The 17,185-nt window shown below is 44.8% G+C and overlaps 2 protein-coding genes across 3 annotated transcripts in view; one reads left to right on the top strand and one right to left on the bottom strand.

Moving 5' to 3' along the window:
* The window catches only part of eif4g2a (eukaryotic translation initiation factor 4, gamma 2a), a 96,728-nt gene extending 91,438 nt beyond the window's left edge, over positions 1–5,290 (bottom strand). The window contains exon 1 of the mRNA XM_045209956.1: positions 5,248–5,290. Within this exon, the coding sequence (XP_045065891.1) occupies positions 5,248–5,290 (43 nt within the window). The remainder of the gene's footprint in view (positions 1–5,247) is intronic.
* The window catches only part of LOC121582900 (protein FAM189A1-like), a 53,010-nt gene that overhangs the window by 2,015 nt on the left and 33,810 nt on the right, over positions 1–17,185 (top strand). The window lies entirely within an intron of this gene.

Here is a 17,185-nt window from a genome sequence, read left to right as displayed (position 1 = left end):
AGTGTGCTGTAATAAGTGTTAGTGGTGTGGTGCCTGCAGTGTGCTGTAATAAGTGTTAGTGGTGTGGTGCCTGCAGTGTGCTGTAATTAGTGTTAGTGGTGTGGTGCCTGCAGTGTGCTGTAATTAGTGTTAGTGGTGTGGTGCCTGTAGTGTGCTGTAATTAGCGTTAGTGGTGTGGTGTCTGTAGTGTGCTGTAATTAGTGTTAGTGGTGTGGTGTCTGTAGTGTGCTGTAATTAGTATCAATGGTGTGGTGCCTGCAGTGTGCTGTAATTAGTGTTAGTGGTGTGGTGTCTGTAGTGTGCTGTAATTAGTGTTAGTGGTGTGGTGCCTGCAGTGTGCTGTAATTAGTGTTAGTGGTGTGGTGCCTGCAGTATGCTGTAATTAGTGTTAGTGGTGTGGTGCCTGCAGTGTGCTGTAATTAGTGTTAGTAGTGTGGTGCCTGTAGTGTGCTGTAATTAGCGTTAGTGGTGTGGTGTCTGCAGTGTGCTGTAATTAGTGTTAGTGATGTGGTGTCTGTAGTGTGCTGTAATTAGTGTTAGTGATGTGGTGTCTGTAGTGTGCTGTAATTAGTGTTAGTGGTGTGGTGCCTGCAGTGTGCTAAAATTAGTGTTAGTGATGTGGTGTCTGTAGTGTGCTGTAATTAGTGTTAGTGATGTGGTGTCTGTAGTGTGCTGTAATTAGTGTTAGTGATGTGGTGCCTGCAGTGTGCTAAAATTAGTGTTAGTGGTGTGGTGCCTGCAGTGTGCTGTAATTAGTGTTAGTAGTGTGGTGCCTGTAGTGTGCTGTAATTAGCGTTAGTGGTGTGGTGTCTGCAGTGTGCTGTAATTAGTGTTAGTGATGTGGTGTCTGTAGTGTGCTGTAATTAGTGTTAGTGATGTGGTGTCTGTAGTGTGCTAAAATTAGTGTTAGTGGTGTGGTGCCTGCAGAAGCAGAATGCAATAAGGAATATTATTAAATAGTTTAGGGTATGGCCTCGTCTCCGAGGATGCTGATGACAGGGAAAGAAGAAAGCCTGTACAGAATACAAATATGACAAAACATGCATCCTTTTTTGCACTAAAGTAATAAATGTGGCAAAAAAATGAACTTTTTGTCCTTAATACAATGCATAATGTTTGGGGCAAATCCAACACAATACATCACTGAGTACCACTCTTCATATTTTCAAGCATGGTGGTGGCTGCATCATGTTATGGGTATGCTTGTCATCGGCAAGGACTAGGGATTTTTTGTGGGATAAAAAGAAACGGAATAGAGCTAAGTACAGGCAGAATCCTAGTGGAAAACTTGGTTCAGTCTGCTTTCCAACTGACACTGGGAGACAAATTCACCTTTCAGCAGGACAATTACCTAAAACGAAAGGCCAAATATACACTGGAGTTGATTACCAAGATGACATTGAATGTTCCTGAGTGGCTTAGTTACAGTTTTGACTTAAATCGACTTGAAAGTCTATGGCAAGACTTGAAAATGGTTGTCTAGCAATGATTGTACAATCCAAGTGTACAAAGCGCTTAGAGACTTACCCAGAAAGACTCACAGCTGCCGAAAAGGTGATTCTAACATGTATTGACTCAGGGGGTTGAATAGTTATCTAATCAAGATATATTAGTGTTTTATTTTTCCATAAGAAATGTTTTCATTTAACTTGTTTTCTTCCACTTTGACATTACAGAGAAATTTGTTTAGAGCGTTGATTTTTTTTACACCTCTCTCACAATGTTAAAATTAATGTGATACTTGTCTATGGAACAGCAAACAGGAATGAGGCTATAGCTGTATTAGTCTGTAACAGGAGAGAGGCCTGAAGCTAGTGTTGGAGTCAGTCAGTGTGTGATGGTACTGTAGGGAAGGCTGGAGGTAGTGTTAGATAAGGCCTTGCCCACTGCCCAGTGGCCTGTCACAGAGGGGCAGGGGAGACAGAGGGAGGAGACAAGGATGCCTCAACCAGTAATGACCCATGACAGGGGATCAGCCAGGCCTCATGAGTTGCACACAGAGCCTATGTTCTCTACGCTCCGCTAGCCTGGTCTGTCTAGAGAGGCCGGTGCTGTGTTGCTGTCCTCTGAATAGTAACTCACCACCTCTCCACTCTGCAGTACCTAGGTACGAGTACAGACTGTACAGCTCTGTTCCACTCACACACAGGCTCCATATTGATGATCCGCTGATTGATTGGGCTGCTTTAATATGATCACGGGATACGTGGAAGTGTTCGTCAGTAGTAAGCTGTTATAGGTAGATGGCGGTAGATGAATGATGAGGACTCTCCATCACTCCTTCTCCCTTCCATGGGGGCAGGTGGGGTGGGGGGCTGCAGGTGCCTGTGGGCTGGGAGGGCTGGGGTTGTGGTGGACCAGGAGAGTGGTTTAATCAGAGTCCCGTGGGGCGTGGGAAGGAAGGTGGGGCGGCTATATTAATGCACTCTGGGAATGGAACAGACATCCCAACAGCAGCCCCACTCTACCCGCTGTTCAATCATCTTCCCCTTCATCTCTCTCCCTCTGTCCACCCAAAGATTGGGTGGGGGAGGAATGGATGGGCCCACCACCACTGGGTAACAGGAAAGGTTTCTGTGAATGATGTGACCAGGAGAAGTGTCACATGGTTTAAATAAAAAATACAATTTGAGATCTATTTGATACTTTTTTGTCCTGCTTCTTCTGGCTATAAATGAATAGGGAGAGATTAAATGAACACACCTGAATTATATACATCTGAGCCTAAAGAGTCTTAAATACCTTTTAAGAAAGATATAGCTTTTTCTCTCTGGGTGCTGGTCTATGACTATAACACTAGCATGGTCTTTATACTCTGTCCAGTAGCAGTTCTAGCTGTTGCCATACCCCAGCCTCATCTCTCCATCTCTCTAGTAGAAAGTGGCATGTGACTATTATGCCAACTTGGACACTCTCTCTCTCAGCCCTGGCATCTCTGTGGGTGGTCTGGCTACTGTACCAAAGAGCCATATGGAGGTATAAGACTTCAACATAAATAATTCAACAATGAAAAGGGAATATTTGTTTGTATTGCTGTATAAGTAATAATAAATAGCTGCTGTGTATGGCTCTCTCTGGGTGTGTGAGTGGAATAGGAGCAGCCGAGGCCCACTTAAAATGCTGGGCTGTAAACGTGATTAAATTCAACCAAACTGTGCTTATAAAATATTTAGCTAGCAGTTGGACCAATACTTTTAATTGATCTAAAAAGATGCTCTGCATTGGAAGCAGTGAGTAGCTCACTGAGGTTGAGAGTATGTAGAGATGCTTGTAGGCTACTCACTGACTGCAATCAATGGACAGGTTTCCATCTGTGAGAATAATTTATAGCAACTGTTCAATGCCATTTCTTCATTCACTTCTTGTTTCTTGAGTCATTTCTTCAGTCTGTTCCCATTACTATATGTTAGGTTAGCTCAGCGTTTCCCAAACTCGGTCCTCGGGACCCCAAGGGGTGCACGTTTTGGGTTTTGCCCTAATACTACACAACTGATTCAAAGCTTGATGATTAGTTTATTATTTGAATCAGCTGTGTAGTGTTAGGGCAAAACCCAAAATGTGCATCCCTTGGGGTCCCGAGGACCGAGTTTGGGAAACCCTGGGTTAGCTCCTCTTATCAATACTGATACTGATGTGAATCTGACATGTTTTGACTGTTGCTGTGGAGAGCTGCAGACAGTGTTTTTCTCTGTTGACTGTGATGGATTATAATGTTAGTCTCCAGTGGAAGATAGCAGCTCATAGTTGATTTATCAGCACAAACTCGATGTCTCAAGTGGCTGTTGCTTTTGCAAAGGACTGTAAATGAAGAAGTCCTTTCAAACTAGCTTTGCATCAATTGCAGAACTCCACACATTTATTCAGGATATGAGACGAGTACATTATTTATTAAATTGCCTGGATGCTTACTGTATGTTGGTTTATTTAATTATTTAACTTGTTAATGATAAATCTGTGTGTCTCCTATGTTCGTCCAGTCCTCAAAACTCACTAGGCCTACACTTGTACTGACACTTTAATGTATAGAGGCATTGAGTGGGATGGCTACAATCCCCATAATTATTATCAATGATAGCCTGCTACAGATGTATACTCTTAGAAAAAAAAGGTGCTATCTAGAACCTAAAAGCGTTCTTCGGCTGTCCCCATAGGAGAACACTTTGAAGAACCCTTTTTAGTTCCAGGTAGAACCCTTTTGGGTTCCATGTAGGACCCTTTCCATAGAGGGTTCTACATGGAACCCAAAAGGATTCTAAGTGGAACCAAAAAGGGTTCTTCCTGGAACCAAACAGGTTTCTCCTATGGGGACAGCCGAAGAACCCTTTAGGAATCCTTTTTTCTAAGAGTGTAGAGTGTTGATCACCCTGTTGCAGGAGAACTTTCCTGCAATGCAGGAAATGTAAAACTTGTAGTATATTTGAGGTTTAAAAAGGCTTCTGGAGTTTGTAATTTCCACTTTTGAGATTTTAGACTTGATTTTCCCTTACGAAAAAATTGCCATTAATTATAATCCACATAATAATTCAAATTTCCTGTTGCTGTAGGATTATTTTCCTGCTGTAGCAAACTGGCTCAAATGAAGATCCTACATCTGTAGGGTGTATATGGAGAAGACCTAAAGAAAACATAGGAGCCCTGGCCTGAAATTACAGAATGGCCTTTTCCATCTGTCGTCTCTACTGTTGCATTCATGAACCTTTCAGGAGACAGAGAGAGCAGAGCAGAGCAGAGCTCCATGCGTGTCTCATCTGTGATCTGAGGGGATTCTCCTTGCTCCACTGCTCTGCTCTGCTTTCTCAGGGGTTGGAGAGTCATGTCCCATCAGGATATTAACACACCCACCACTCATCTCCCCACAGCCACCTTTACCTTCACCTCCACCCCAATATCCCATTCACCTCACTGGTGCCAGAGCCACATCTATAGCTACTACCTTTGGTTATGGATACACACATCTGGTTTTCACTCCTGCACAAATAGAGGATGGCGTCCTTATGGTCCGATAACTCCCGTCTCACCCTATGGAAATCACTGATTTCATTTATCATTTCAAAATATTTAAAGGCATTTTTTAACTTTTGGCCAAGGCTGTCTCAGGACCTGGATGAATCTTTAATGGTGTTGAGAGTGTACAGACAGAGGAGTTAACAGTAGTGTGTAGTAGTACAACCACTGTGTGTTAGGCAGCGTGTGGAGAGAGCCATCCCAGGAGTGGTGTCTCTGTACTGCATGTTGCAGCTCACTCACACAGTTCCAGGGCCTGGATATACTCTGCTGGACTGGGCTCCATCTCTGCATCCCTGTCTCTCTGACTCACTCTCAGCCTGTCGAATATGAGGAGGCAGTCAGTCAGTACATACCACTGGCTCCCTCTCTGGTCTGTCGGTGGGTCTGCCTGGGTTTTTTCCCCCTGGGCTGTTTACTCAATGGAAAGTCAAGTTTAATGTCTCTTTCACTGACATGAATACAGAGGGAGAATGTTTAAAAGTGAGAGAGAGTTGTTTCTGTAGCAACATCTGAATACACCAGCGGCGACCACTTCACAATCGCCCCCAGTCGCCAAGGCAACCCAGAGGCATGAAGTCGAGAGTGTTCACAATGCAGATTCTCGATCCAGGCGGCCATTCCGATATCTCTCGCAACCTCTTAACTGGTCAAAACAAGTAGTCTACTTGGTGAAACAACTACATTATTGAAGTATAGTGCTGTTTATGCAAACAGTCAAATCCAGTCTCGGTACGACACTAACAGTATTGACTCCTCCAGTCCTAGCCCTACCCTTGTTGACAGGAGGCTTAGAGAGGAGCACAGTGTATGTGGTGTGATTTATAGAGGTGCTGTCTGTAGAGACCCCTAATAGAGGCTGGGTGGGTATAAATCTCTGAGCCCCAGCGAAGGGCATAGCAGGCCTGCCTCCTGTTTACTGCTGTATGCTGATGTCCCCTTATCAAACCCTGACAGAGCTGGCTGTGTGATCATGGGAGGAGCAGCTGGCCCTTTTAACTGTCACCCCCCTTCCCCACCCTGCCCCTAAAATCCTGCACCACACAGCATGCATCACACCCCAGGGCGTTCTATTACTGATCACATCATCTAATAACCATAGCAACAGGACGGCAGCAAAATGGAAGTCATTTATAAGACGTGCTACAGTATGTAGCAGCCCACTGACCCTCCCTATTCATACATACTGGTAAGACCAGTGATGGAAAGAAGAGATAGGAGTGTTTCTGATGAAGGCTTGAATACCACATCTAAAAGATGTCAATATGATTTTTTACAAAAATAAAATAAAACATGGCCCCCAAATAAGTCATGCTGGAAATAAGGTGCTGATTTTCTGTGTTTTATTTGACTTTGGAGTGTATGTTCCTTGTTGACCAGATTTGGGATATTTAATTACTTGACTTGATTTCAGGTGACTAATTCCCATCATTATACTAAAGAGTCAGTGAGTGTGCCCTGGCACTGTTCCCACTGAGCCACAGAGTTGAGGATGCCAAGGCCCTGGCTGCATAGAGGTCTAAGGACCCACATTAATCTACTAATTATGGTTAAAATTAGCCAATTAGAGGCTTGAGCTTTCAGCTCTGTCACCAGCCACCATCACCACCACCACCACTCTCAAAACCATCCTCACAGGATGAAATCATGAAATCATCGAGTTCATACGGGATGAAAAATCGTATCAGGAAGATGTTAGTCTTAAACATTCCGCCAGTGTGAACACTGTGGTTTTGATCTGGAATTTTCCCCAGTGGATTGTTTATAGTAGGCTACTCTAATGTGGCTGTGTTGTGCAGGGTGGGGTGGGGTGGTGACACTAGGCTCCAGGCTAAAGGGGGGCTATACAGTTACAGCACTATACCCCTCCATGTGGCTTATCATGAACAGTAAGGAGGCATCACAGAGGGGTGGCCTTGTTTTCCTGTCTGTCTGCAGTCTGTCTTTCTGGACGGATGTTTTCAGGCTACACCACGTTACCCCTAGTGGGCCACTGCCAGTCAGTTGGAATATTTTGAAGAAGTTCTCAAACCGAGACACAGCACTGATTCATCACAAATCATTTTCATTAACACCAATACACAGGTCAACACAACTGGTGGATCAAACACTTCCTATCTCAGTATTAGTGACATCAGTGTACTTCTCCATCCTTATTCCATGAAGTGAGTACAGTACCATTTTCAGTTTGAAACGGTGCGACAGGCGTGGGTGTCCAGTAATCTGCTCCACCCGTGTGTATGAAGCAGAAAGCCAGTGCTTTGATTTGTCTTCAGTGAAGTGTGCTTGGATGGATGCATGCAGGATGCGTGTCGTCAGGAACAAAGTCTTTATCTTAGTGAGAACTGACTTCTAACGCTAACAAACAGCAACTCCCTGAGATAATCATTTACATTTTAGTCATTTAGCAGACGCTCTTATCCAGAGCGACTTACAGTTAGTGAATGCCGGCCAAACCCTCCCCTACCTTGGACGACGCTGGACCAGTTGTGCGCCGCTCATGGGTTGCGGCCGGCTGCGACAGAGCCTGGACTCGAACCAGGATCTCTAGTGGCACAGCTAGCACTGCGATGCAGTGCCTTAGACCACTGCACCACTCGGGAGTCACCCAGACACCCACACACTGAACCACTGCCATCTGGGAGCCCAGCACTAAACTGCTCTCAGTTAGAGTTATCATTACATACACACAGGTACGCAGCACATGCACACGCACACACGCACACACACACACACACTGATATGGATACACACCCCTTTATCATGCGCCTGCTGTAGTCCTCGTCAAATAATAATTATGTAAATTTGACAAACAGTCCGCCAGATTGCCAGTTTATTGTTATATTTATTTATTATGAGTAAATCAATCTTTCCTATGCATGTTTACAGCAGATCAGTTCCAGCCTTAGTGATCAGTCAGTCTGGTGTTATTGTGTTGTGGTTGAGAGAAGGCTTAGCTCCTCCTGTGTTACTCCCAGTGAGAGCTCAGATGATAGCCAGCCAGGGAGAGAGTGCAGATAAATACAATGAGGGGAAATCTGCTGACAGATCTGTCCCTCTGGTGGGTTTTGAGGGAGCCCGTGTTGAGGGCCAGGATATTACCCACAACAATAAAGGACCAGCGGCAGGATCCCACCATTCACACCACTGAATACAGATTCATCAGTGGATTCTGGTTCTGCAGCCAGGAGTTGTATTATTCACCCAGCACCTGGCTTCCTGGACAGAAGTGTCCCATCATCATTCAGCCCTGCAGACCTCCTCAACTCTCCTGTCTTTCTGCCTGCTGCTGCTGTGTCACCTGTCATAGCCCTGGCAGCGTGATGACAGGATGTTAGCTTCTTACTCTGTAGCAGACATGGTTTTCCTCTGAGTAACCTAGGCCTTAAGGCATCCGCATACTTGGTTTGATTTGCTCGTCATAATATATGCACGAACTGTTTCGACTGGGAAGCATACGGTAAGCTTTACACACACACACACACACACACACACACACACACACACACACACACACACACACACACACACACACACACACACACACACACACCATTAGACCCCCCACTGTAGTCTGGCTCTTACCAAACAGTGTTATGTGTTGACATACATGTCCTGTCACTGAACCATCCATCGTGTAGAAAACCTACCAAAGAAAATGACTCCCATTCAAACAGCAAAGCTTCTTCAGGAGTAAATAAAGTGTTGATCAATACATTGACACAGTAGCCCAAACCAAGGAGATTGATGTGGGAAAAGAAAACACATTTACTTGCATTTCTACCCTCAACATTTTCAATTCCTAATCAAGTTTAAAGCCATGTGGGAATTTTCCCTCTTTAGCCAATCTCTGTGTGTAAAGAACCGATTTCTTCAGAAATTCTCCTTTAGTAAATATTGTATCCCAACTATGTAAAATTCATCATCAAAGAATACAAAATGTGATGGAATAGGAGTCTTCTCACCCACACAGTACAGGAGGGATAGACGACTATATTCTCAGCAGCACTCTCATCTTTTAAGCACCCATACAATTCATTGGAGAGTGGAATGAAACTCCAGGGTCTATGGATCCTCAACTCTTTCTACTTGAAACACTGTCCGTTTCAAACGTTTCATCCTTCACTTGTCACAGCTAGGAATAACCCATCAATTAGCAGGAGAGGCCTACAGTACAGTACCATACATGTTGAACTGTCTGCTTCACATTGGATGGAGGAGGCATTGGATTAACTATAGTCCTAAATCCTTGCTCTGTGATAATGATGCATTGCTGTTTGGTGTGGAGTCACCTGCTCTCTCTCTTTTTCCCCTCCCTCCCTCCCTCCCTCCCTCCCTCCCTCCCTCCCTCCCTCCCTCCCTCCCTCCCTCCCTCTCTCTCTCTCTCTCTCTCTCTCTCTCTCTCTCTCTCTCTCTCTCTCTCTCTCTCTCTCTCTCTCTCTCTCTCTCTCTCTCTCTCTCTCTCTCTCTCTCTCTCTCTCTCTCATTCTCTCTCTCTCTCTTTATGTGTCTGTTCTCGCTATCTTTATGTGTGTGTGCATGTGAGCGTGTCTGTGTGTGCATGCATGCTTCTGTGTGTGGGTGTGTCTGGATGGAGGTGCTGAGCCCCGGAGATGGGAGGTCTAACAGGACAGGACCTGATCTGACTAATCTAGCCTGGATGCTACTGATTAGAGGGGCTATAGCTGAGGCTAGCTGAGGGAAGTGGTGGGAAGGGGAGGCTGACAGCTCTGATTGCTGCCCAGCCGTTTAAGGCATCTAATCACCGCCACGGCAAGACAGTTCACAGTCGACAGCCAAGTGGTCACTCAGAAGGCAGCGCAGCACGTCGTTCATGATTAGCCTCCATTTTGTTTTGTGAAGGGCAGGCAAATTCAGGAAGCTGCGGAAGTGATTCACGCTGGAGTCAATCTCTAGATCGCCCTTGTGATTAGCAACATGTTCTACTCAGCTGTCTTTGAAATCCTCACGGATAAAGAGGAAAAACACATTTCACTCTCAGGACACACTGTTATCTTGCTAGGGACTGAAATTGCGTTTGGGTAGAATGACTTCACTGCTTTGCTTTTTAGTAGGGTTTAAAAAAGGATAACTTAAAGCTTGTGTAGGTGGGACATATGGATGCTCATGAATTCAAACCACTTATAATGGAGTTGTACATTTCACTAGCATGGCGTGTCAGTTATTGTTATTGACTATGGCTGATATATGATTCAATTGAATATCTTGATGTTTAACATTGACGATATATTGTGATGTACAAGACTATACTCTATTTGAACTTTACAAATCAAAACTGTGCAGTTTTATCAATTAGGCTGCATCAATTTGTTGAAAATGATGTCTAAATGAATGAATTAAGACTTATTTTTTTTGCCACATAAAGATTATTTAATAAGAATGTGACTATAATATCGTAAATAAGCACAGTCTGGAATGATCTAGTCATTAACGGCTCAAAATGATTCGATCGGATATGGCGATATTTGGAGTAACATATCGTAGAAGAGGTCTCCCCAATTTTGCCCAACCCTATTATCGACAACAAAACATCCTCCCACTTACTGTTCATATTTGTGCCATTTCAAGATAAAGTCCTGATTTCAGCAAACCGTGGGACAGTTTTTGTCAACAACATAATTGTGTGTTTTGGGAAAAGAGAGGTATTTCATGCGGAGTTCACTAGCGCATGTTGTTTAGTTGAATGAACAAACCATGCTAGCAGGGTGCAGTCAGGGGGTTCGCTAGGCTACAGATGTAGGATCTTAATTTGATCACCCTGTTGCAGGAGACATTATTTTAGGTTTAAAAAGGCTTCTGAAGTTTGTAATTTCCACTTTGAAATGGCAGACTTGATTTTCCCTTACGAAAAATAGATCAACCCCTACAAATATGTCCAGTAATTATATTCCACATAATAATTCAATTTTCCTGTTGCTGCAGGATTCTTTTCCTGCTGCAGCAAACTGGCTCAAATGAAGATCCTGCGTCTGTAGCTGTAATAGTGGTTAGCATATATCCAACATTTCACACGACTGGACTGTAGGCTGTAGGTTGTTTACTGTCACTGGCTGGACAAGTAGGGATGAATAAACAGTGTATCAGCCTGCCGATAAGGGACTTAAAGAAAAAAACGTTTTCGAATTAATTAATTAACTTCAGTAGCCAACTTTTGCTTGAATCCCAGATCCAGACTCTTCTCTGTTATGGCAGAGCTGAGATGACAATGTTGTGAGGAGTTAGGTGCCCAGGGAATCTACTTTCCCTATTATTGGTTATAGAGGACTGGAGGTTTGGGAGTGGACTCAGTGGAGTCTTAACTAAAGAAAGACCTGTATTGATTAGACTGGCACCAAATTATGTGCATCGATTACTGTAGGGAGGGAGCCCCAGTTTCAGCCTCTCACCCAGCTGTTCAGTACATCTCCTCCAATAAAAAGTAATGAAAGCTGGCTTGTCTCTGGAGATAGGCTTAGGAGCAGACAGACGTGGGTACAGTGGCTGCTGCTGGTGGAATCCATCATGCCAATCACATGATGAACCGTCCTGGCTTTCACTTGGTACTGTAATATGGATATGAATGACATCACATTCAATGACCTCAGGATGATCGGGCCCATGCTTGTTGTCTTGAATGTGTTATCAATAGACCTTATAATGCTATTGAGCAGTAAGACAGTACAATACAACACACCCCACGGGATACTACTAGCTGGGAGCATCCAAAGCAATCAGGTTTTGCTGTTGCCCTTTTTCTCTTGGGCCTGCTACTGTACAAATGCAGTCAAATTAATGCCATGCTCACTTTGACCTTTCTCAACATTCATTCTGGCTGTGAATTATTGTTAGGGCCAGGAGATTTTCCTGACCATGTGACCTGACCAGGACTAGGGCCTAGAGTTTTTCCTGATCAAGTCACATAGTCCGGAACAAACTCCTAGTCCCTCTTATTTAATGGTCTGATTTCACATAATTCTTTGCCTTACCATCCATCCCTATTACCGTTGCTAAGCTGCATAAAACGGATCACTATTTAGTTTAGCGAGTTGGTTGTCAGCTGAACTCTACAGTAGATACCCTCAGCTCCATGCCCAAAAGATTGCTTTCTCACTAGTATCCCGTGTCAGAGGAGTGAACTGAGGCCTGTGCATAAATTACCCAGACCTAAACATTTACCTTTATGTCAAAGGCTCTGTGTACACTGGTTGGAAACAGAGAAGCCCTTCACTTATACATGCTATAATCTGCCTCCGTGGCTCAGCTATGTGGCTCGCTTTGTAGGTATTTATTTTATCCCCAGATCATTTTAAATAAACCAAGGTGCCTTTAAAGGGTCTCATTACAGAACATCCATTTAACTTTCACTAATGGCTGATCCAGTGGTTCCATATGAAACCTCCATGTGAAACCTCTGCGGAGAAACATTTGATTGGCACATGGCAACTCTCTGGAACACGTGGAGGGGTTCTTTCTTTGTGTTAGAAAGCCCTTAGGGTTCCCATGTAAATGTGTTTATTAAAACAATACTTATTTATAGACAACTGGTTGGATCAACTTGACAGCGACTTGACAACAACTTGTGGCAGTTTGATTCTTGATGGATATGTGAGAGAACTGGTTGTGGGGGGTGGGTATATCGCCGTATTCTGGTCTTTTAAACACTTTTAGTTTAGTAGGAAATGGTAAATCTATCATGTGGGAAATTTAGAAGATGAATAGTTTCCCAAGAGCAGCTATTTCTGGCTGTGTGAGGCATTTGTATTCTGTCAACTTGGCAGAAGATATATATCATACTTCTTTCACACACTCTCTTCTGTTAACCCACAGAGGCTCTATCTGTTTATCTTCATTGTCCATATAATGAGAGAGCTCGCCTATTTACCACCAGGGTATACATTTGCATTCTCCCACGTTGTGCATTAGTACAGTCAGTTCTATTCATTGAAGCTAACAAAGTCAATTGGACAAGCCTAGAGGAGCAGTGCATTTCAGGGGGAATCATTGAGTGTATTAGAATGGTGTTAATGATGCTGCTGCTGTCTGTCATTTCCAGTAATTAGGGCACTGTGGGCTCTCTGGGTTTTATATAGCCCTGCCCGCCTGGCTGGCTGTCAGGCACACACACAAACATACACACACCTCTCTCTCTGCATCCTCCTCAGAGTACTGTTATTTTTTGCCTTGACCCAGATGTGTAGACTTTAGCAGGAGATGTAGCTGTGCGTCATGGAGATGGGCCCCAGAGGACTGCCTGTCAGGATCTGCTAAAGGAACAGAGAGCGAGGTGGTCCGTCCTGATCAATAGAGCGTCAGGTTGAAGGCACAAGGCTAAGGGCAATGATGAATTGCTTTACAGAGAGAAGTAGAGAAGATGTATCAAAATGTAGCCATGGGAGATGTACAGTGAGTGTACATAACATTAGCAACTCCTTCCTAATATTGAGTTGCACCCCCTTTTGCCCTCAGAACAGCCTCAATTCGTCGGGGCATGGACTCTACAAGGTGTCCAAAGCGTTTCCACAGGGATGCTGGACCTTGTTGACTCCAATGCTCCCCACAGTTGTGTCAAGTTGGCTGGATGTCCTTTGGGTAGTGGACCATTCTTGGTACACAGGGGAAACTGTTGAGTGTGAAAAACCCAGCAGCGTTGCAGTTCTTGACACACTCAAACCAGTGCACCTGGCACCTACTACCATACCAGTTCAAAGACACTTAAATATTTTGTCTTGCCCATTCACCCTCTGAATGGCACACATACACAATCCATGTCTCAAAATCCTTCTTTAACCTGTTTCCTCCCCTTCATTTACACTGATTGAAGTGGATTTAACAAGTGACATCAATAAGGGATCATAGCTTTCACCTGGTCAGTCTATGTTATAGAAAGAACAGGTGTTCCTAATGTTTTGCACACTCAGTGTATACTCTCATTTGGGTCTCTTTCCTCTTTTTGTCTCGGAAATCTCAGTTAATGTAATGGATAATTTTTCCTATCTATTATATCTACTTCATCTTGATTATGTTCTGAAGTATTCTACTGGCGGTTGGTGTTAAATGTGGAATAGAGGTCCATAGAGAAGCGGCTTATGTAGAATCTGATATGTAACACTATTCTGTGTGACCAGCCTGAGCCAATGACACGCTCCGTACCTCAGTTGTGTGTTAACGCACCATAGCCTCAGATGTCAGTTCACTCTCACTCAAAAACCACAAAGCTTCCCAGATCCTTAAAAACCTCCCATTCAGAGTCAATGGGCTCAGGACAGGCTCTGATTCCATTGTGATAAGCATGTCCCCACAGATGCGTCATGGGCCAGGCAGAATATTGATGTCCCCCCCAGTGAAGCAGCAGGGTACCAGAGACAGGAGAGATGGGGGGAAGGAAGGTGGGAGGCAGTAGAAGTGAGTAATTAGTTTGTGGCTGTGTGATCATTGGCCTGGAACTGACACTGTGGAACTCTTCACCTCTCCCTGACCCCCACAGAGAGCATGCAGCTGCAGACTGAGCCCACAGGAAGTGACATCATATCACTGCCCGAGCAGCCTGCCTGGCTCTCTCAGCCCAGCCCTAGCCCACTGGGCCTGTAGCCCATCAAACTCCCCCGCGGTTTAACTGCCATTTCCAATGTTTGGGGAGAATAAACCATAAAAGCCAGTAGCGGCTGATGTAAGTGGTGTTGTCGTTGTGTCAGTGTTGGTGGACATGATGCTTTATAAGCTCGGGCTGTACCCAGTCTGTGCCCAGTCTGCTTTGATGAGGCCAACAGATGAGACCAAGTGCCTATTAGTTCAGATAGAGTGTGTGTGTGTGTGTGTGCTCATTCGTGCCTGTCTGTATCTGTGTCTGTGAGTGTGTGATCTGCTTCCTCACAACAGTTCTGCATCTCTCTGGTCAATTACCAAGTCTCTCTCTCTCTCTCTCTCTCTCTCTCTCTCTCTCTCTCTCTCTCTCTCTCTCTCTCTCTCTCTCTCTCTCTCTCTCTCTCTCTCTCTCTCTCTCTCTCTCTCTCTCTCTCTCTCTCTCTCTCTCTCTCTCTCTCTCTCTCTCTCTATGAGATAGATAAGGCTGATGAATAATGTCCTCCCCTAGAGCCCTCCAGAGCAGGATATGTGGATCCATATTAATTAGAAAATGAATTAGACTCCTTATCTGATGGTTTATTGGCGAGACTGTGATGATCCGTGCTGCCATAGCAATTCTCAGCGACCGTCATAGAATATTACCCTGCTATTGTTACCCGCCAGTGTTTTTGTGATGGTGCTCTCCAAAGAGGGAAACTGATCTGTTCCCTGACATCGTCTGACTGTGCCCTTCAGACTGAAGCAGAGATGTCTCTGACTGGAGGAGATGGTATGAACACCAACACGACTAGTAACACTAATAGGCCTCTCGCTGTCTTTCTCTGTACTGATGCAGCAGTTGGAAATAGTCAACCCTTTTTACTGGTGCATTGCGATTACACCCTATGTCTTGCAAGGACATGACTTCTGGCTCTCCTCTTGAGTTTCTTGCAGTCTCTCTCTCTCACGCTCTCTCTCTTTCCCCTGTCACCAGAGGTTTGTACCTGCAGGGAGACGGAGCCATTACAGCCCAAACTCATTACGTCCTCCTCAGCGGGGGCCTGGGCTGGGCCTCCTTGTTTTAGCTGGTAAAGGTCAGGAACTGATTAAATGTTGAAAAGTGGAGGCTAATCACATGGAGACCCCCCCTGGGCTGTATTGTGGCCCTCATTCCACTTCAATCAATGAATCTTTAGGGTGGCTCGGACGATGTGCTCCTCCTATGGACCAGTTACCCTGGGCAGTCAACATAGCACACTACTCTACTACCCTGTCTCCACTGCTGTATGTCTGTCTGTGGCCTCATCACCTCGGCTGCTCCTCTCTGGCCCTACCTTCATTATCTCTCTAATGCTTCTCAGTTAGCTCTGTTCCATTCTATTCTATTCTATGATTCATTGGACATTTGTGGATATGGATTGATAGAAGAAGTGTTGATTAATGCCGCAATTGACCTCAATTCTGCTGTGACCTCTGGTTCACCCCTGCATACTGTGTGGTAGCAGGGAACAGTATTACTGTTAGATAGATACTGTGGGAGGGGAAGATATGAGAGGGGTGAAATGTGCAGCCTTGTCTGGTGCCATTATAGCTCAGCGACGTCTGATCCTATAGAGGGTGTTTTGCTGATGTATTTCTCCACATACTGTCCTCCCTGAGGCATCTTATCAGCCCTAAATGATATGCAGACTGGCAGACGGGTCACTCTGAATTCACGCTGCCTACATGATGGACGCGGTCGCCGTTTCACAACAGAGAAAGTGTTTTCACTCCCAGTCGACTCTGATACATCTCAGTTACTGGGACCCTCATCAGGATCCACAGCCTCTCCAGGTAATGAAGGAACGTGTAAGTGATCTCATATTCACATGGTTTAAACATTTGCCCCTGAGGGATGAGGGTCTGTGGAATCCATTATGCCTAGTTCAGATTGACTCCCAGTCAGTCAGTTCTCCCTGCTTAGCCTCCCTGCCTGCCTGTTGAGGGTTTGTAACAACACCTTCAGGGTTTGTTTGGATGAGATGGACCGACTTACGCCTGAACCCACGGCAGGCTCTGATCATATTCATGGTGATGGAGTACAAACATGCGCTGTGGTGCACGGCCACCCGGGGTAACTCAATACGGCTGTGAGCATGCATATCTTACAGCCAGGGGAGGGCTAGGAGGTGGGGGGCTGGGAGGGGAGGCAGGACGGAAAGGGTTACTCCCTCCCTGTTCTGCCCTGTGATATTGTAACCAGCTGCCGTCGCCCTGGGCTTCCTGCTAACCGGTCTGCAATAAATCCACCCATAACCCTCAGACTCTACTATTTATCAAGTCAACAAGGGTGATAGTGCAGAAACGGTGGAAAGAAAATATGAAAAATACACTATGTTTTCTTTGCCTGATTAAAGACTATAGTGCATGCTGCGAATGTTGCTTTTCTTACCCTCTGTGGTTATTGTAATACAAACCCACTATACTCTATTATGTTTCAAGTTGTTCTCTAAACAGACAATCGTAAAAATAACAAAATAAAGTGTGTGAAGTTAGTTATCTACAGAGCGAGTTGGGAAATCAATGTGTGTCTGGCTGAGAGGTGAAAGCACTGCTGGATAGAGTTTAGCAGCCCTGCAGA

This window comes from Coregonus clupeaformis, chromosome 32 (genome assembly GCF_020615455.1).
Source record: "Coregonus clupeaformis isolate EN_2021a chromosome 32, ASM2061545v1, whole genome shotgun sequence".
NCBI lineage: Eukaryota > Metazoa > Chordata > Actinopteri > Salmoniformes > Salmonidae > Coregonus > Coregonus clupeaformis.
The sequence above is the reverse complement of the archived record's forward strand: the minus strand, read 5'-3'. Positions and strand labels throughout refer to the sequence as shown.